Source organism: Botryllus schlosseri, chromosome 2 (assembly GCF_051294905.1).
Source record: "Botryllus schlosseri isolate E-star chromosome 2, Bs_hap1, whole genome shotgun sequence".
NCBI lineage: Eukaryota > Metazoa > Chordata > Ascidiacea > Stolidobranchia > Styelidae > Botryllus > Botryllus schlosseri.
This window is the reverse complement of record NC_137237.1, coordinates 31,406,992-31,429,277: the sequence shown is the minus strand read 5'-3', so window position 1 is coordinate 31,429,277 and position 22,286 is coordinate 31,406,992. Positions and strand designations below refer to the sequence as shown.

The following is a 22,286-nucleotide window of genomic DNA, read 5'->3' as shown; positions in this document are numbered from 1 at the left end:
ATAATTTGCCAATATCACAAAAATTGCACTCCGATATCTTCATGTCTACGGGTTTGAGCGAAATTTGCTATACAGTGTTTTTCAGATATGTTAACAATACATGGTGTAGCCAGTAAAATTTGAAAATAATAGCTCTGCTTCTACAGGTTGGAATTGAGCTAAATTTGGTTTACATCTTTTTTTTCAACCAACCCATCAATTTTATCAAATAGCCAGTAAAATTTTGAAAAAATTCTTAATCAACACTCTTGTTATACCTTTTTTGTCATTGACATGAGCTACCAGTGATTGACGGGCAGTTTGTAGTCGATCGACCATGCACCTGTGCTATACAGTTGTCTCAATATATTGTACCTCATTCAGTGAAATGGTGCAGCACTCAACAGACAGTCCTATGCAATTTTCAGAGCCACGCCACCACCGATTCTGAAGGTGCCCCCGTGCACGCAGCGCCTTCGCAAGGGTACACACCAAAAAGCAGACCGACACTACAAGTACCACAAAACACCCCGGCGACCGAACCACAGAAAACCCGCGTGCAACGGCAACTGCCCTTGGAAAACGTGAGATTGAATACTTTGATTTTAGAGTGAAAAATGCCTTTTAAAATGCAATACCATCCCCTTGCACAATCGTTAAATATGTCATCGTAGATCTAAATGTAGATTATGTGAGGCGTAAATAATGCATTCCTATTTTCCTGGTAAGGTATTCTACGTCTATTTCACGAATTCATGATCATTTAATCCAGTGGTTCTTGACCTTTTTCTGCCATGACCCAAAATTGTATCCGTATATTAATGGTGGTGAACCGACATTGTGAGACAGTAATACGTTCCACATGGCAAGAAACGGTACAATTATCCCAACAAGAATGAAGTATGACATTATATAACTACTCGTTACGCTGGCACTCGTTGAAATATTGATTGATTGGTTGTTTGATTGGATGGCGGTGACGGTGCATCACTTGTTGTATTCTGGTCAGAAGCGTTGTCAAGACTTCATCCTTATAACAGTGCGGGTCGATAATCCCTATTCTACAGGGTATGTACTCGCCAATCGCGCTCAAAATCTTCTCGTCACAACCTTCACAGCAATTGTTGCTTTTTCTTCGAGCAAAAGTGGACTCAAAGTGTGTTCGAACTGCGTTGCGGGTTGTTTAATTAGTGTCAAAATATCTTGTAAATTGGCATGTTGGATCTGCGCTGGATGTAACTACGGCTCAATTTCGATATTGCACTGGTTAAAGAGCTTTATGTCAAATATTAACATCAAAGTCTATTCTGTAATCTTGGGCTCGTAGATTTTTGAAATGCTTCCGTTTTGCATATGTTACATATGTTATAGCTGATGGGCTATAGAGCTCATTGGAAAATTGAGAAGTAGTATAGTTGAATCTAAATAAACAATATACATCAACAATTGTATCTCCAAACATGATGTCACAGACATAAAAATTTGAATAATTGAGGCGAAGAGAGGGCTGAAACTCAATATACTACTTTTTAGATTGTTTTCTTTTATTCTGTAATTCATATTGCCAAAATCACTCTATTCCAAACTTATGTTGCTAATCGACTTTCTAATTCTAGTAGATCATAGTAGTAGAGTTATGATGGGACCATATTGTTATCAGCTAGCCGATGTATCGGGTGGATATCTGTGTTCATGGAAATAATGGTACCGGCCAATGGTGGAGAGTCCGGCTTCTTGATCGGTAGGTCGCAGGTTCAATCCCCGACCGTGTCAGACCAAAACCGTGATTAGTAACACTGGTATTCATGACTTTCCCGCTTGGCACTCTGCATGACCGGGATAGCATGGAGAGGCAGTGCAAGACTTAGAATGCCTTACAAGGCCATATCTGCATCTTTCTTGTCCAGAGGCATATGCGCATAATGTAGGCTACTCATTAGGGTCTTCAAAAATGACTTTTTTTCTCAAATCGTACTGGCTACTTGACAAAATTGTTAGGTTACCTAATTTAAGCCTACACACCAAATTTGGTTCAATTCTAACCAGTAGCCGCATTGCTACAGGAGAAGAGAGTTTCTATTTATTATATAACAATAACTAACAAAAAATTTGAAAATTTTCTGTTCACCCCATGAAAGTGTTAGGTTGTGTATAGAAACGATGTTCACCAAATTTGGTTCAATTCCAACCAGTGGAAGCGGAGTTATTGCTGTCGAAAAATTTGGATTATGAATAAAATAGTGTTTACAGTGGGCACCACTATAATAAATAATTACAGAATTGGTCACCGTAAATACTGTTTTATTCATAATCCAAATTTTTCGACGGCAATAACTCCGCTTCCACTGGTTGGAATTGAACCAAATTTGGTGAACATCGTTTCTATACACAACCTAACACTTTCATGGGGTGAACAGAAAATTTTCAAATTTTTTGTTAGTTATTGTTATATAATAAATAGAAACTCTCTTCTCCTGTAGCAATGCGGCTACTGGTTAGAATTGAACCAAATTTGGTGTGTAGGCTTAAATTAGGTAACTTGACAATTTTGTTAAGTAGCCAGTACGATTTGACAAAGAAAGTCATTTTTGAAGACCCCTACTACTCATTTACTATACATATGCACAGATCGTGTGGATGTATATCATGAGCCGGTGTATATATGCCATATAAAACCCAGCCAGAGTTTGATTGTAAATAAACAAAGTTCCATTTTAGTTGAAAAATGTTACACTTTGGCAGAAAATACCGGCTTACTCAACAAAAATATGTACTGACGTTATCTGCTCAAAATGATATATTTTGCTATACCAAGGTTATCTACGAAGCCCGAAGCAAAAGAAGCCACGCTAGCTCCAGCACCGCGTCATCACTGAAATCATCGAAGAAAACATTGGCAGTCTATCACACTCCAACTGTCATATCTTCCGGAGACGGTCAGTACGCGACGTACCACGAGCCCAAGAAACACGCAACCAAACTGAAGCCGATCAAGAAAGTGAGGGACGAAAGAACAGTGGCTCCGGAACCTTTTTACGTTGAGAAGGAACCTTCCCACGTTTCCAGTCGGAAGAGCAGTCTGGTCAGTTGGATTTCAATGCTAATTTATTTTTAGGTCACGTTTGTAGAATAGAACGGAAACGAGTTAAAGTTTCCAAGGCCAAATCTACATCTGGCTTTTGTTGCTCCAAATCCAAATTTACATGCATTTTATTGGACGCAAACGAGCAGCATAAGTCGAGATTAAGACTGGATTTAATTTACATACCAGTATTTCGTCTGGAAACTGTGGCAATTCTGTTGGTTATAGCCAAGTCAAGTCAAGATAGTTGTGGAAATTAACCGAGTTAGAATTCTCCCCAGTCAAAATAGGATTTGACCTGGTGCATTATCCCATTAAAGTTGCCCAGCTATAGTGGATGTAGATATGATAATCTTCCACAACATCAGCTTAATTTATGTCCACATAAGTGTCTCAATTTATCATTAGGGATAATTGTAAATTACTATCATGTTGATCTTCTAAGCATTTTCCCGTCGTAAATGTGCCTGCGAGTCTGTATACAAAGCACCCTACATTGTAAATTTTGATGTCTGTATGCAGATTATGCGTGATCTGATATTATCATACCCTCCTTCCTCCCTTTGTTAATCTGATGGTAGCCCATGTTGAATAACTGGTAGTTGCTGTGCCAGTCTTTAGTAAACTGTTTTGTTTTGATTTCAGGTGTTTTCTGTCAATATTCCCGGGCAACATTCCGGGAAATCGAGTTTCTACGGTGGAGCGATGCCGATTTCCAGCAACATCGGTACTATTTCTAGTATAATCAACTAGGATTTTCTGCAAAACCGCCTGGTCCACCCAATCAACTGTATGAGGAATATATTTCTTTCAACCTTCTGAAATATGATCCATATATTTATGACAGAGATTTATTTTACAAACCTGCAGACTTTCACTATAGCTCCATGTCTGGGGCACTAGTCTCGCAATCCGCAAATCCGTTCAAATCACGTACTTAAAACGAGCCAGTGGTATGTGAAATCCAATCTAGCGCTGGTCACAAAAGTCTGGGCAGGAAGGGCATCTGGCATTAACTTCAGCAAAACTGCAATGTGCACCGTTGAAATTTGCGGTAACACTGTATGACTCCAGTAACAATAAAAATATACTTTCAAATTTCTTTTTGATACTGCCGCATTGAGTCTGCATTGCCCAGTTGCGATGACAATTTTGCTCACGAAAATGACGGGACGAATGATGGAAAAAGAGGACAAATCCTCTCAGAATAGGATATATGGTAACCCTAAAACCTACTGGGATACTTTCAAAAGTAGAATCACTTTGTTTCTGTCCTCCTCTATTCTTAACTAGTCGCATCCTGAACTAATTCGATAGGATAGCAATTACGAATTTTCTCAATTGTGATGTATGCAAGATAGTTAGTTTCTCACTGTTTTTTAATGTGATCTACAGTAAAACAGACATTATCGGATAAGATTTCGATCCTGTCTGCGAGTCAAGACTATTCAGCTCCGTCGGAAAGCATGCAGGAAGTGGGAATCTCTGGAAAAAACGCTCATTTGATATCGCAAACGGTTAGCTGTTTTTTATCAATCTTATTTTCTTAGCTCGTTACACTTCGTGTTAAAATTCCTTCCAATCACAGATCCCGGTGTGATTATTCTTCCCCTTACTATTTTAGTCTTAAGGTTAACACCAAATTAAGTTGTAAAAAGATTGCACAAACTGTGACAATCATCGCAACTTGGTATATCTCCGGCTCTAGTCTGAGTCCGGTCACAAGGAAGATATGCGTATGAATTTATATCTGATACAACAAGCAGATTTTGAAAATCATGGCCTAATTGGTCTGGAAAATTTGATTAACGTACTTGCATTTCAATCCAGACAATTTGAAGTTTATAAAATATTTAAGTGACCTTTCATTATGCTTGCGAAAGTAACAGACACAAATTTGAGCATGATGGAAAAATTGAATTGTCTGGTGTAGGATATTCATGGCCGTATTAACAGCAGTGATATCTCACTATATTCATAGGGCTCTGGATAAGGATATTGGATATTCGTATTCAAAATCCTTGGATGGTTCATCTCTCGGAAGCAAACTTTGTGTTTAAATTCAATCCATTTCGAATTGTTTCAACTACTGTTTACAATTCATCTACCAGACTTCAATTTTGATAATCGCCACAAAAGTACCAATTTTAGTATGCTAATATCTTCATAGGACCGAATGAACGACCCAAGTGTTAGTGACGAAAATTCGAGTATGACGAAGAAAAGTTCGACTACCGCAAAAAAATCGAGTCACACTATGACAATATCATCGCATACAACATCAGATCGTAAAAGGTTTGCACGATTCCTTTATTGTTTGTCTCAACTCTTTCCAACATATTGGTTTCGTTTACCAGGAAGCCGAAAGTTCATGAATTTTCAGAATCCGAAGATGAGCAAGGTATGTTGTTGCTCTCCCGTTGGCGTTAGAAAATGCTAATGCTAAGCATAGGTGACAAATATAAGTGTGTGGTTGTTTTGTTGCGACTTACGCTGCATGGGATTCAATCTGTTCGGTTCTCCTTTGGCATCTAATTTTAGGAGAGTGCCTGACATTTAAGCATCTCACACTTTAGCATAACAAGCATTGAAACATTTCATGATGTGAAATTTGAAATAGCGATGTCAGCCAACGTCGGTCAATATCCCTTCATCGCGATATCTGATCGGTTTCCAATTACTCATTGCATTAGTTTTCGTCTCATTTCATTATTGTTTTATACATTGTAGTTGTTCCGTCGGTAGACCAACTTATTGTAAACTCTTATTATCGGGGATCAGTAGTGTAACATTTTTATTGTTCACTCACTAATATGACACTCACCGTTTTGCCTGGATGTCATTCAACTACAATGCTCCTTCTCATATTTGCCTTTTTAAATAAATATGGCGATGATTTCTAAAAATATTTTGGTTTGAGGATTTCCATCACTCTGCAATGAACGCCAGGCTCTTTGGAATATTGGATTTTGCGGGAAATCCCTTACAGTGCAAATCGATAAAGATGGGGCAATCGATAAAGTTTTCAACAGTTTGATTGTGTGTCTTGGCGAATTTCAGCGGATAGCAGTTCACAGCTTACCTACTCCATCATGAAAGGGTTGAAAGGCCCCGGAAGTCAATCGTCTGCCGCTTTTTCTAAAGGCGAAACCAAAAAGGTAGTGTAGCCTCCTTCTAAGTATGGCATTCACCGATCAACGAACCGTACTATTCACCGGGTATTATCACATTCAATATGTTGTGTTTTATGCAATTGTGATCGAATCGAGTCTGATTATGCTTTTGATAACTGTTCCAATTCATTCATCAAAATTCAGAATTCGTTCTTACATTAATTTCACAATTATTCCTGCATGGACGCTTAGAATTTCTTGACCACTTTTCTCACCGCTGGATAATTGAGCAATTACTCAACTATGCCATGTCGCATGTCGTTGAATTAATTTTTTTCTAAATTAGCCAAGGATTCGATATCGAGATGCCAAGATTATTCATACCGACTGGGAGTCATTGGTAGTCAGTGATTTCAGATTATGAAGGTTTTGCCTTTCGGCGTTTTAAGATATCTTTACCGGCTTGATATTTCCTTGCAGAGGTATTGCAAGTGATAGCTGTAAATTTTTACCGATTTTTCGCCATACATTCCGATCTATTCACTCATTCCAAATATGAGAATATGACAGCTTACCCTATGCATAACCTCTGCCAGACTGAACTCAATCTGCGACTTGCATTTGTATTGTATACTTTTTACGTCACTCCAATAGCAAACCCGTCTCATGAAATAACCCACCACTGCCCAATCAAGATTTTAAGTTTTGCTACTCGAAAATAACACAAATTTGTATTTTCAGAGCTCGATATTATCACGTGGCAACGTGCCTCATGAGTTACTCAATCAGAAGCACGCCGCCATTTACATGCCCGACAAAAGAATCGTGGACGTACGAGCATTGCCGCCTCAATCATCATCCGAGGATAGTGGGCCAGAATCTGTTAAAGACGATAAGATCTCTTCGGGTAAGATGCTGAATCACTTCCATATATTATTTATAATAACAAGTATTATTAATTCGCATCGTGGGCTATGTACTCTATGAACAATCCACTAATTGTTTTATCTCATTTCGCCCCATTACCTGAAATATCAAAATATTGATATCAACCGAGGTGATATAATATTGACGGACGACTCGGTTTTATAGCTCCAATATTAGTTAGAATAATTGTTTTCATATTTTCAAATTTAAATCTTGTCCAGAATTTCAGTTTCATGTTCAACCATTAATCCGAATCCACACATCATATCAGAGTAGGCCTGCATGTCTGCTAATAATTCAAACTCAGTCACAATATGCATGAATATTATAAATACTTGGAAATAACCTTGTTATATTATGAATCTACATCCAGTTTAGTTACAATCCATATCCTCTTAATTCCTAGTAATTTAGGTTCATCTTTGCTGTAGTTTACTGCCAAACGCGGAATGTGTCTCAAACAAAATGATTGTGAAATCGGTAAATTTCAGATACCGAGCAGCAAAAGTCTGTCAAATCATCTCAAGCCGCATCATCAGATTCCGAACGGTAAGCATTATTTTCTACCAATTTCAAAAGACGGACAGTCTAGAATGGGTTTGCCGTTCAACAAATTTCAACCTGAAGTTTCAAGATTGAGCAAAGTGACCTTTGCGACTGCTATTCACAATCTTTGAAGGTAAATTAGAATTAGAATTTAAAGCTGTCAACATAATCCAAATGGGAATGGATCTGGATCCTTAAAAACTGTGATGGCCTACTAGCCACCCAATAATTATTCCTGATTAAATATGAGATGTCACTTAATTTTCTCTTCACATACCTTGTGGTCACCCGCGGTCTCGCAAACCAAAGATTCTGGGTTTTCTTTCCATTGGCTGCCTTTTAAGAACCTAAAGAGGTAAAGTTGTGACCAAATCATTGTGAAGACTACTGAGCACCGATCCATTGTGGCAACCCCATTATCTGGAGAAGACGATGAAGACTGCTTCTTATTATTTTTTCGGACAGGCAACGGCTTCGTGTTTATTAAACTCAATAATGTCTCAACAGGAATGTGGCTGTACTATCTGTATGATAAGTATATTGCCTTCTTTTTCAGTCCTACGAAGGCAGAAGCGAAAGTTACGTTTGAAAAGGCTCTGACTGAAGAATCAGAAGACACCGAATCGGAAGAAACCATGTCAGAAGAGAGTGAAAAATCCGAGCAGGGTTGGCCTCCGGTATGCGTCTTTTGATGGTTGGGCAATTCATATACAGCTCACTCCACACCTGATATCGTAGTATGTTAGATGAAGTATTCCCCCGTCTGAAGCAAGAGTCATGTAAACATACGAAAGTGGGCCAGGAAATAGTTGGTTTGTGAATACCGTTTCAAGGGAAAGAAATTGAAAAAGTGCCCGAAACCATGTCTACCGACCTATTTCTGCTAATATCCGAATGATATATGAGATAATCTACATATCTGTAGCTATGGCAAAAAAGCCGAGAAATATTCTAAAAGTGTGAGTTTGAAACTCATTTACTGGAAATTGTGTTGCCGTTCATTGAAATCCATAAAATCTCTTCGTAATTTGAGAAGATGTGACAACGTTGCGATCAATGTTATTTTAGGTTTGAAAACTTTCATAGTGGAAGCAGTAGAACAACAAATACAGTGTATAATACTACCCGTGTTGCATCAGCGACTACTGATGGTGTCCTATATTTATATGCATCGTTTGTGGGAGTGAAAACTAACCATGTGAACAAGGCTTAAGAATGATTTCATTGTTGCAATCCCATCTTGTTGTTAGTAGTCTCAGAGCTGGCTAGACCTCTCACTTGAAGTTCAAGACATTTCCGAATGTTATCCATTACTCTAATTTTGCTACTAAGCTGTTTCATTGCTGTAGCAGCAGTATCGTTATATTTTTTTCGAATTTCTGGTTATTCAAGAGGCAGGGTAACATGTCCGTAATCAACACAATCATGAGATTACGACGAACAATAATCACCACAGTCAATCTTCCGTTCTCCACTAAACACAGCTTTGTATTGGTGTTCACAAATCCCATATTTGCCCTCGTTTTACGAATTTTTATCTGAAATTTACCTTGGGTAAATGCTCTTTCAGTTGTTATAGATTTGTATTGACAATAATAGTAAATTATACTTGCAATCATAATGTAATGTAAACACACAGCCTGTGGTCCATGAAAATAAATTTTCATAAGACTATCACTCTCAACCTGCGTCGCGGGCGGGATTCTGACCTTCAGATCGCTTGCTGGCCGGACCAAATATAATAAATTGAATTACTGAACATAGAGGTTCAATTGTAGCAACACCTTGGCAAAAGAAATATGGTGATTGGTCATCTGTAGACTGTTAAATTTCATTAAATCGCGATTCGGGTTTCTCTGGAGGCCAGGGGCTTTTTGATACAGAAGTGATGCAGCAGTGAGACCACAGATATATACTTCTGTGTAACTATTATATTCTCTATGTATCCTGCATATAATGATTTCGCGTTTGCGTTTTCGCTTGTGTGAATAACTAGTTTTTGGTCCATAACACTCTTAACGCAGTGCGTGCAATTATTTGCCTTTGCCTCGGAATTGGATATCAATGTCAGCGACTTGTTCCTAATAGCAACTAGAGTGAAACCACATGTCCGCTGTGGGTGGTTATAATGTGGCCTACGAACAATGTACATATTCGACGTTTGCTGCATTGAGGGGTTATTTAATAGAAATATTTCTTGCTAAAAATCTAAGCATTTGTTAGAATTATACTGGATAATATAAGCATTTTTTAGTTTACTCAGAATTGCTTCGCGGGCTGGATGAAATCGTCTGGCGGGTCGGATGCGGCCTATTTAGTATATAGCCTACCGTATTCTCTGTGTTATAACTATGTGTAAATAACTAAATATGCACTCCCGATTTTCAGCCGCTGATGACATGTTTGCCTTTTCTTGTTGTGTCTACTGTGGAAGGTTACTGTGTGCATAGGCGCCAACTTACGAGGTGGCGGCCACCTCATACAAAATTCTCAACGCCCCAGAAACTAGTAATTAGTAATCTACGCGAACTCGTTAGAGCTAAGAAGCACCATACCCGATCTACTCTCTCAACCAAATAGAAGTTCTCCTTTTCTGAAGTCTAAATTGAAGTGTATTTGCGCCCATAAGCTTGTTCAACAGAATTCTTGACCTAGTTTCCTGATAGTCTGTTTAATCGGAACGCGAAATTGGACAGTGTGTTTGTGTATGCCAGACAATCAGAATTCATTCCTGCGCATATTCGTTTCTCCAACAAGGCTTTGTCAACATTAATTGGGAAATGTAGCAATACAGCTTAAACACCGATATAATGAGAAAACAATTGTCGCGAGGCGAGTTACTCAATACGATGCTACAATCAGAACCCGTTCGTGCTGTACGCAAGAGACGAGATACTGATTAGAGGCACGCTTTCTCTTTTGCAATCATCTATATTACTTGTGGTCTGCTTGATACAGATAACAAGGTTATCGCTCAGTACTTGCAAAATAACGATCACACTTTTATAAACACACAGTTGAACTAACTAAGCTATCTTAGCAAAACTCGACATCGAAAGACTAGACACAACCTGTTTTTGTTTGTGCGGGCTTGGCCAAAAGTCAACTCATACTTCCACTTCTAAGAACAAGTCACACACAATGTACAATGCGATAAGACACAATGCGATGTCATGAACAGATAGGAGGATGTCGAACGACACGCATCAGTAGCGATCCTTTACTCTAGCATCCACCTCGACCTAGAGTGCCCGATGTCACAGTTCTTTTCGATGTTGATCTTTTTTGAAGCCGCGGTCCTTTCTACTAGTTCTTTCCATTCCTTGTGAGTGCTTTCTTTCGTCGGGTCGTTTACTGGGCTTTTTTGTCGCCGTAAGAACGGCAACAGCGGGGGAAGAGGAGCCCAGATAAACCTCCGACAGGAATCGAACCCGGTCAGTCAGAATTGTGGGCGCTTATCGCAACCACCACGCTATCTCACGGATAAGCCGATACAGTTGCTATATACAGCTGGCATAGTTGCTTCGTAGCTGATATAGCCGCCATGCTCAAAATAATTGATAAACACCATTACAGTCATTGCCCCGAAAGTTGAATGATTCCTTGACCTCCGAATCAATAGCGCATTAAGTAGGCTACAACACACCCATGTCTTCATCATCCAACTATCATATCGTTCCATGGAAATACATCGTTTGCGTCGAGTCTACTTTTCTTATCCACAACAACACGACCATCACAAATCACTGTTCGACATGAACACGTCAAAATTTATGGTGTTTATAATTAGTTTTGTTTTAGAGATTGGGATATATCGAGGAACAGTATTTCGATATCAATACGTCAGTCGACAAGTATAATACTAGCACTCAAGCAGCCTCTCCCGATTAAATACTCGAGATTACCGGACGACGGTCTGATATATTGAGCTCGCCTTTCAGCCAAGGTCACGTCAATTTTGCCGATTGTCATTTCATGTCATCTTCTATTACTTTTATTCAATGTGCATGGCTCTTCTTCAGAACACCTAGGCCCAGCTGGATGGGTGTTTGACTTCGAAGACTACTCCAAGTCGTTTTGCCCCCTTCCTATATCGTTTCATTTTATCGCAATCTTTAGTTGTAGGCTATTGATCTAATAAAATTATTAGTAATAAACTGAACTAAACGTAAACGTATACATCTTCTAGATCTAGCTGAAATTAATGACTGAGTTATGGTTATGTCGTAAAGACTAAGGTTTGTACAGAAGTTTTCAAACAAAGTAAGCACCCTCTAATACGATGCGAATACATAACGACACAAGCAGCTCACCTTCGGTCCAGCACTGTTCCTATACGGCTCGTATGAGCTGAGCGACAGTATAAATTACTGTCTATTTATATGAAGTAACCAACACCGTAACTATGTTTTTACACGAAGCATCTATAAACTAGCATGTATATAGCCAAGTGCTTGCTTGAGCATCTAATTTAACTGTGATTAAACCCGGAACGCAACCAAAACCATACCCACGACCACGACTGCAAGCCACCATTATAAGATAGCGTTCTTGTCTGGCGGCTTCAAATATGCGTGCCAAAACTGTGCACCAAACCAACTGTTCGCACGAGCAAAAATGTCATAAGTCACTCGGCAACATATCGTGAAATCGGTAAAGCTGCCGGCTGAATTTCAACGTTGATCGCCGCACTATGTAGTGGCGTGAATACTTACGGGTCGGGTATGTGAGCAATGAGCATGCTGCATTTTTGTAGTCGACATTCAGTGAATGAGGTCTAAATACTACAGTTGCAATGGAATGAGATTACATATCGTCTATAGGAAAAATATTGTATGCCCATGCCTCCCAGATAAAATTTTGTATGCCTATCAGAGTTGGATCAATTACATTATTTCAGTTCAATTACAATTACAATTACTTTCATGCATGTTTCAATTACATTACAATTACAATTACTCCATGCTAAAAATATCAAATTACAATTACAATTACAATTACTCCTTGCATGCTTCAATTACATTACAATTACAATTACAATTGCTGCTGTTGAACATGTAATTGAATAATCATAAATTCAACCGTGCTCCTTGACAACCGTAGCGTCGTAATTAACAACAATTCAAGTATTCATGTTTCATTCATGATACGCAAATACCCGGTAATTAATAAAAGGAAAACGTTTTCGAACTATTCCAGTATGCAGTATGTCGTTGAAAAAAGTATTATAATCATGCACGGGTTGGATTTGCGTATATAGTATATAATTAAAGAAATAATAATATTTTTATCGAGGGACGTAGGAATTAGGATGAGGGGTGAAAACAAAACCGTGCTTTGTCAGATAAGACGTTATATAATATCCAGTGGTCTGGTTAGTTAGCCAGACGAAGTAACGATGCAGCATCGTGATCTGAAATCGTATTGTAGATTGCCAACCCACGGATAGATGCGCAAGATGTGAGTCACGGATGAATGCACCGACAAACGTACTGCAGAGCCGGCTAAAAGCAGCAAACTTTGTAGTCCTAGAGCTGGCGATTCAAGCGTCCAAATTTGATGCATCTGGTCTTTATCGTAAGGGTAATTCCAGCCCAAATCAACAGAATTATTTTCAAAAGATAACCCTATGGTCATGGATTTTCTTCAAATCGCACATAAAGGGAGACATTGATCGTCTGATCAGAAAAAACTTGATTTTATCAAAATCGGACAAGCCTTCGAGATTTTATCGCAATAAGAAAAATACCACTTTTTGCGTTCGTTGAACCATGTCAAAATGGCTTTTCTGAACAACTTATTTTGCAGTTATGTTTACATATAATGGGCTTGAGTTTTCGCGGGTGAATCAATGTTTTTGTGACCTCTGTTAACTGAACTTTAAATGTAAATAATAATTTGCTGGATATTCCAGAAGGTTATGGGTCAAATGAGCAGTGACAGTTGAACCCCCCAAGAAATCAGTCATGCGTGACACAATTTTCTGGGTCGAATTGTGATAAAAGGTACACTCCAAATTTATTGAGTAAGGTATCATATGAAAGCTGAGAATAAATACAATGCAGTAAAAGGAATCCCAATAGTGATTTCAAGGATATAAGCAGTTCAATAGCCTGAAAACTATGATCATGCTATTTCCCCTGTATCTAAAGGTATTTTGGGTGGTATAATTTATACAGCTGCTTGGTTTTTGATAGGTTACGACCATTACTTGATTAAGTATATGTATTAGCTAGCACTATCCATTTCATTGCATGGTACAAGTGATATCAGACATTTAATCATACTATTATTCAGTCAAAAATACGAATACAGAGACAGCCGACTGAGTGCCTAGTTCTATACTTCACATTACATTTCACTCTGACATCTCTGAGTAACTAATATACATAGACAGTCATGGTAAAATGATCAGTAAAAGGACAACCTTTGTGCTACACTCTGATTACCAGACACTGTTTATGACCTAGTACAGTGGTTCTCAACCTTTTTGTCTTCGCGGACCCCTTTTGGCCGCCACGGACCCGGGGACCATCTCAAGTTTTAGTACAAATTTATCTCAATAATCCTGCAACAGTAATCCGTCTTGTGCAAATAACAATTGTACGCTAGTGATAAACACCAACAAAATGACTTGTCCTGAAAACAACATTTTACTATATGTAGAAATTGGGTAGACTTTTATCATTTCAAAGCAAAGTCTGCAGCTGCATTTCTTGAAATACGTGGTCGTGTCTTGAAAATCCGTGCCTTTGATTTGATAAAAAGATAGGAGTTGGCGGAGGTAATATAATTATGTGTAATGCTTCCGACAATACCTTTCGGTATATAATCGCAGCATATATGGCACCAAAGGAAAAAATGGATTTCGTGACGAGGTTTAAATTTTAAACGACTCTTCACTAATTTGCTGCCTGACAACCTCAAATCCAAAATGTTTCGAAACCTGATTGATGTCAACCTGATTAACCCCCCCCCCCCCGAAAATGCTTCGCGGACCCCCGGTTGAGAACCACTTACCTATAAGTAGTTGAAGTATTGTTGTCATCACAATATTTGGGGATATTCTCAAAAATATTTTCTCAAGCAGAGAACTGTTCATACACTTACAAAGAATAACTCCTATGGAACCAAATCATATGTGCCTAGTGTAGTTATCAAAATTATATTTTTCAACCATATTATCGCCTCAACAATCGGTCAAATCTCATACAGGTAAATTACATAGCATACTGGTAGAGCAATCATTCACTCATTTGGCCAGTCAACACTTGCAAAACATCAAAATTGGGAAATTGATTTCACAGAATTGTGAAAACGCCCAACGAGCAAGTTTACTCAAATCTGTTCACAGATTCTCAATAAAATTCTTCCGGGAACAGCTACATTTCCTGTACAACACCAGGGTTGTTACCATGTCACAAGCTTCCGAATCACCAGTCACTCTCACTTTTATAGTTTTGACTCAAGTCGAGTCATTTTCAATTCCCACCGTGTCAAGTAGCCCGAGTTTCAAGTCAGTGAGTAGAGGGATGATGACTCGAGTCCGACTTATCAATCCGGTTTAACCTATTTTTCCCAACTCTGCTAAAGTGATATAAAATGGCACGGATTCATAATATTGTAATTTTCCTCAGTCCTAACATTTTCTGGCCCTATTTTCCAAGTATCAAGACTGATAGACGAAATATCAATAATGTGGTGAATTTACGATTCTTCAAAGTTACAATGAATTGTCTTTCTTGGCCGTCCTAGTCTCGAGTCATGAATAATGACTCGAATACAAGTCGAGTCAATACACAAATTGACTTGAGTCAGGTCATTTTAAACGTTTAAAAAAAATGACTCGAGTCAAGTTCAGTGACTATAGTCATTACAACCCTTTACAGCACTTCCGTTGTTACACGAATTCTTAGCTTATCACTTGCAGGTACGTTGATTTTTTTTGTTAATTTGAATAGATCACAAGATTTCAGTTGCAGTTTTGTAGCTTTGTGATGATATAAAGTGGTTTGTAGTTGATGCTTGTCTCTGTTGATCAAGCTTATACTATAAAAAGTATTGCTGCAAATGTAACCCTGACATACTTCTGTACTACATTTCTAGTCAGAACACAGCAAAAGTTTAAAATATGTAAGGATATAGTTCTCATTGAAAAGTTCACATAAGCATTCCATCCTTATGACGGGTCAGAGTCGTCAAATCCCATGTTTTTAAATCACAGATGTGACATTGAGCTTTCAAGTTTGCAAGATAAATCTTTGCCACTTACAAAGAATAACTCCCATGAAACCAAATCATATGTGCCTAGTGTAGTTATTAAAATTATATTTTTCAACCATGCACAGCTGCTATACCGCCAGACTGTTTGAAGATTTCATTTATAGAAATGATGGTATGTAGCTAAATAATCTATGCACGACTCACTTTATATTCCTGCTTTTTATATTTCATATTTTAGTAAGCCCTGCCCCAAGCTATTCAATATGCTTAATGAAGCATTAATCAATCATACATGTCAAGAATGTGTATAAAATATATAACCAAAAATACCTTTGGACACATGGAAAATACCTGAATATAGTTTTCTTGCTATAAGGCAGCTTAGATCCTTGAAATCACTAGTGGCATTGCTTTTATTGGACAGTGCTCATTCTTAGCTTTCATATGACACCTTACTCAATAAATTTGAAGTATACCTTTTTTCACAATTCAGCCTGGAAAAATTCATCACGCATGACTGATTTTACTTCTGCCTCACCTTTAGCCCCCCTTTTAACCCCAAGCGGATAGGTTATTATCATAATAAAAATATTCAAAATGAGTGTTAGGCTATGTACTTTCTGAAAATGTACTCCATTCAAAGCCATAGAAAAAGACTAATTTACATTAAAATTCTAAAGTTCATGTTCCAAAAATCATACCTTTTCACGGTTGACTGAGCACAAAAAGTGCTCTTTTTCAAATCCCCATAAATTCTAAACCGCTGAATGGATTTTCGCAAAATAACTTTTGTTCAGTTTGAAATATGTCTACGTTGCTGGGGAATTGCATTTGATGTTTATTTTGAAACACGTGGTTATCTGCATCAGTTGATTTGGGCCAGACATGGGGTGATTACTTCATGAATGTAATCGATTGCGATTACGATTACTTCTCAATCACGCGATTACGATTACGATTACGATTACAGCAAAATCAGCGAGTAGTCGATTACGATTACGATTACATTTGCAAAGTAATCACGATTACTCACGATTACATTTAGTTTGCTTCTTGAAACTACTCTTAGAAGCTATATTGAAAGTCAATATATGGATTGTGATGAAAAGGCCTAATGAGATAACAACTTTCTTTATAAATGATGCGTCATTTGCATGTTGCGTCATAATTTACCCATTGCCCAACTTTATAGAGGACGATTTATCGCACCCACCGATTTGCATTCTTGCCATGTCCGTAACTGCCGCACCCCAAACTCCCCAATAGGTTGCGGGGCTAGCTCGTAGGCGACTCAAAAGTATTTCGTAAATCAACATAAATTACTATTTTTGAGAGATATAATTAACTTGAAAATTTTCTCCGAGCCTCGTGATTTAATGTATCTATATAACTTGATTTTCAAATGCATAAGGGCCTACGTCCTCCCATAAAAAAGACAGGCCTAATACAATATAGACATAGACATTTCGCATTTCGGTGCCGGTCATTGCCGCGCCACGACACACCAAAATACAGAAGCAGGCTCAGTCAACATGCGACTCCACGAAGTGTGCAACCATAAAAAGACCTAGGCCGAAACTTCGAGTAAGTGTTCATTGTAAATAGCCGCGATGGACGGGCGTGACGAATAGTCCTGCCAGACCAATCTGAGCCCCACATTACAAATGCCACCGGGGGCACCCACCGAGGAATGAAGGCATGATGATTTGTGTGTGAGTTTCACGAAAGTTTTAGTATGCTACATTTTGGCGACTACATTTTTTGATATTATATAACAGACGGAGGTCACGAATTAACATACCATAAAAAAGTAATTATAGCAACATATCAGATGTCATAAATAATTGAGAATTACGTGCTCCCAGCCGTACCGGTAAATCTGAACATCGGGGGCTGGTAGAGGATTAAAAATGAATAGTAACGGGGCCTACGATACGCGAATATCGTAGGCCCCGACAGTAATATATTGCAATCACCAATATTAGTGACGGAATTCAGTCACCAACCTGAAAATTGATCACCAACGTTTGAAGTGTGAGATAAATAGCTGAGGTTTTGGTCCTGAATCTAGCTACAATCCACGCTAACGTGATGTATAAGTGGATGGCTATGGTGGTAGGTCCAAATATCAAGTAAGGGATCGCGATAAAACGATTGGGGCCCGATGAGTCATATGAGAAAAAGATAAAGTAAACATAAAATTCTGCCTTCCACTTAACACAGATGCTGCCATTACGAGAAAAGGCAATGAACGGCTCGGTTATGATATAGCAGCTGTTAGTTTTTCTAATGCTTCATTGTGAAAATCGTAATGTTTCATTTGACGAATACAAAAATTTTCATCTTTGTCCGGTGTACGTACGTACAGGCCTACTGCTGCTCGCCAAGCAACAACGGTCAAACTACGTTTAACTATAAGCATAACCAAACATATAAGTTACTATTGGAAATGAGACTGAGTGGTGATGATTTTCCTGCTGCGAGAAGTGGCGTCTGCATGGCGGGTTTTCTTACAATCACGCTACTACGTACGTGTACAATACAATTGTACATCGAATATCTATGTGTGGATGCTTGTTACGCAATGACGAGCAACGCTAGGACTTCTGACGTAATAATGAGCAGTGGCGTTTGAAAATCAAATCAATAAACCAGGGATAACATCTCTTCCTTACTAACTAATGTCCAGTTTATATCATAGTCCTTGTATACAAATAAAAAGTAATCGTTCTTTCACAAAGAAATCGATTAGATATGTGAAGTAGTCGATTACGATTACGATTACTTCGGATTTTTTTCGAATGTAATCGATTGCGATTACGATTACTTGAAAATGCTGTAATCGTCGTAATCGATTACGATTACTAATCGCGATTACCCCATGTCTGATTTGGGCTGGAATTACCCGTAAGCTATCGTGCACTAATTCCGAAAATTAAAATTAAAATCTCGTCAGGGCAATGTAACTGCTCCAAAATAGCCGTTTAAGGCCGACTGTTCTGAAAAGTGAGAGCGCCGCAGCAGCATGACCACAACAATGACCAATTACTCCCAGCGATTGTTCAGAACAATGCCGATTCCCAGACTTTCACGACTATTTTGGGATGGTACCATTGCCTGGAAATATACTTTTATTGTGGAATAAGTGCGACACTAGCTTTCGATTGGGACCATACATATCAAATTTCGACGCTTGGATCGCCAGCTATGGGACTATCAATTCTGCTGCTTGTAGCCGGCTCAGCAGTTCGCTTCTCGGCGTATTCAATCGTGAGTCACGTGTTGCGAATCCATCCGTTGGTTAGTAATCTAATAATTGTATACAATAGCAGCCGAGGCCAGCATAGCGGTAAAAATAAAAAACTTCGCCCGCAAGGGCGCAGTCAAGGGCCTCCGCGAATGGATCCACCAAATTCCTTGTCGACATTTAAAGAGAATGCATTATAAGTCAATTATTTTATGTTGTGCTTGTCAGGTCTCAATAGCAATTTAATGTAATTGAAATTGTAATTGAGCAAAATTTTTGTCAAATTACAATTACAATTACACAAAATAAAAATGCTTCAATTACAATTACATTACAATTACATTGAAATATGTAATTAATTACATTCAATTACATTACAAATTACAATTGATCCAACTCTGATGCCTATGCCTCCCAGACTGACCCGAATCATGGTTTACCGTAATGTCACTTCCAGATGATCTGCGCGATAATTAAGACGCCTTTAAAGAATTATTCACATGAATTTATGCTTGGCAAGCCTCACAGTATGAATTAGCTACCAACGAAATAACGACAACCAATTTTCGTATTAGCGAACTTTTTAGCAACGTGGCAAAACAAATATAAATGTAATTTATTTGTGGGGTGGTGCTGTAGTTTTGGGCGCAGTTACCAAGATCGCTTGCAATAGACGGAGCTGTCGCTTCAATACGTAGTAGTTTTTGTCCACACATGAACATTAATAAATGGATTTTTTAGTTCCAATTCCATGGAACTTTCCGCGAACGCACAATGCCCAGGTCGACGCTAGAACATAAATAAAAGCATATTGCAGAATAAAGAAAAATAAACACAATATGAGAAATGTATGGAATGTAGGCCTGCAAAATAAACAAAGAAACAGAGAATTCGCTGGTGAGGGTGATCTGAAAAAGTATCAGAACGTGTTGGAAAACATGTGGTGGTGTCAACCAGCGCACAGGCGATCATCAGATCAGGTTCTTCTGGTCATTTCGGTGGTTCCATACCGGCGGATTCCATTTTCTAGTCACACGGCCTAATTGGGATTTCATAATTTGCGAAGTATTATTTATGGTATAAGCTATTTCGTAGCGCTGTTCAATGAAATGGCAAGGTACAATCGTGGCCAAGCTACAACCTCGAATTATAAAATCAATCATACACCTATAACTTTAATACTAGGAAATCTTTCTGAAATTTGCACACAATGTGCATCAGTGCATATTCTAACGTTGGTTGAAATTTGGTATGAAATGGCCGACTAGTTTTTGACATTTACACTTTTTCCGGTATCTATGAAAGAAATTTTGGCAAAAGTCATTGTGGCAAAATTTTCAGTGAAATTTCTTCACATCGATTTTTATAGATTCCTATTACTTCAAATAAGGCAGTCAAAAGTTTTTTTTTATCATAATAAGGGCTAATTTCCGGAAAAATGTTTTTGTTTCAAAAATTTTTAAAAAAATTGTAAATTTTTGACTTCGGTGAACCTGAAGGGAGGGACCCCTTACCCAAACAAGAAGATAAACTTTTTTAATGTCCCAAGCATCCCAAGACACTTAGGACTTCTAATTGTCACGTTGATTGGACGTTTTTTTCTGCCACAAAAATGATTTCAAACTTTCAAGGTATGGAAAAATAATGTTTCGAGGAAAAGCCACTTCAATTTCGTAACATGTACAATTCACATTATTACTCTCAAAATCCAAAATTTAACACAGTTTATAGTCGAAAAAGGGCCAGGATGCTATGTTCCCCTCCTGCATTGCCGAGTTTTCTGCTTTTGATATCCCCGTCCATACTCACACAGTCCTGAATGAGTCGATTTCTATTCTTTGAAATCATTTTTCCCACGATTTGTAGTAGTAGCTCAATAGTCGACAATATTACGGTAAATGGCTCGAACAAAATCCAATGCCGTGCTTAGTAGGGGTCTTTAAAAATGACTTTTTTTCTCAAATCGTCCTGGCTGCTTGATAAAATTGTTAGGTTACCTAATTTAAGCCTACGCACCAAATTTGGTTCAATTCCAACCAGTAGCCGCATTGCTACAGGAGAAGAAAGTTTCTATTATATAAAAATAAATAACGAAAAATTTGAATTATCAATATAATAGTATTTACGGTGACTAATTCTTCAATTATTTATTATAAGTGTGCCCACCGTAAATACTATTTTATTCAAATCCAAATTTTTCGACGGCAATAACTCCGCTTCCACTGGTTGGAATTGAACCAAATTTGGTGAACATCGTTTCTATAGAAAACCTAACACTTTCATGGGGTGAACAGAAAATTTTCAAATATTTTGTTATATAGGCCTATATTTATATAATAAATAGAAACTTTCTTCTCCTGTAGCAATGCGGCTACTGGTTCGAATTGAACCAAATTTGGTGTGTAGGCTTAAATTAGGTAACCTAACAATTTTATCAAGTAGCCAGTACGATTTGAGAGAAGTCATTTTTGAAGACCCCTAGTGCTTAGTTGCATGGGTTTTCAAATGCCAGGACCCATGGAATGACACTGTCATAGATATGATACTCTAATCCGACCTCTACTAGTCCTCTTTGTCACATTAGATCGACAAAAAACAGTCACTATACCAATCCCCAGCTGCAAAGTGCTTGACCGCCATTTCCGGCATACTGCTTGTTTTGATCTATTGTAACACATCATTTATTACACCATAGATATCCTCAATATTATGCAGATCGGCAGCGACGAGCGTAGGGACCAAGAACTCAAATATTGTCGGTGGTTGTAGCTGAGTTCATAATTATTGGGGGAGGGGGGGGTGTGACTACATAGGCTCATGAAAATTTCAATTTGTGACACTTCGGTGAATTCTATCATTATAAGACTTGTACTGTCATCTAGTACAATAAATATCAACAACAAAAAAAAATTGATTTTTTTTCATTTTCCGGAGTAGCTTAGCCCCTTAGAATGTTGGATGAATACTCGAGTGAGAGAGAGAGAGAGAGAGATGATATTCTTTTTCGCCTGCACCATCGAGATGCTTTGACGTCGGAGTTGCGATACGGCTCCATGAGGTCATCTAGTCTGCGCCCCCGTTTTTTTTTCTCCTCCATGCTATCCGTGATTGCTGAGCGCCTAGCAGGATAGCTGCGGATACCAATTTTCGAGTCTTTGGTATGACCCGG

At 38.3% G+C, this 22,286-nt stretch overlaps 1 protein-coding gene across 3 annotated transcripts in view; it reads left to right on the top strand.

The window, feature by feature from the left end:
- The window catches only part of LOC145457889 (uncharacterized), a 444,934-nt gene that overhangs the window by 382,576 nt on the left and 40,072 nt on the right, over positions 1-22,286 (top strand). For all 3 annotated transcript variants that reach the window (XM_080336199.1, XM_080336192.1, XM_080336185.1), the window contains 10 exons: positions 408-563; positions 2,795-3,061; positions 3,707-3,788; positions 4,457-4,578; positions 5,232-5,356; positions 5,419-5,462; positions 6,122-6,219; positions 6,916-7,081; positions 7,593-7,650; positions 8,204-8,324. In XM_080336199.1, the coding sequence (XP_080192325.1) occupies positions 408-563; positions 2,795-3,061; positions 3,707-3,788; positions 4,457-4,578; positions 5,232-5,356; positions 5,419-5,462; positions 6,122-6,219; positions 6,916-7,081; positions 7,593-7,650; positions 8,204-8,324 (1,239 nt within the window). The remainder of the gene's footprint in view (positions 1-407; positions 564-2,794; positions 3,062-3,706; positions 3,789-4,456; positions 4,579-5,231; positions 5,357-5,418; positions 5,463-6,121; positions 6,220-6,915; positions 7,082-7,592; positions 7,651-8,203; positions 8,325-22,286) is intronic.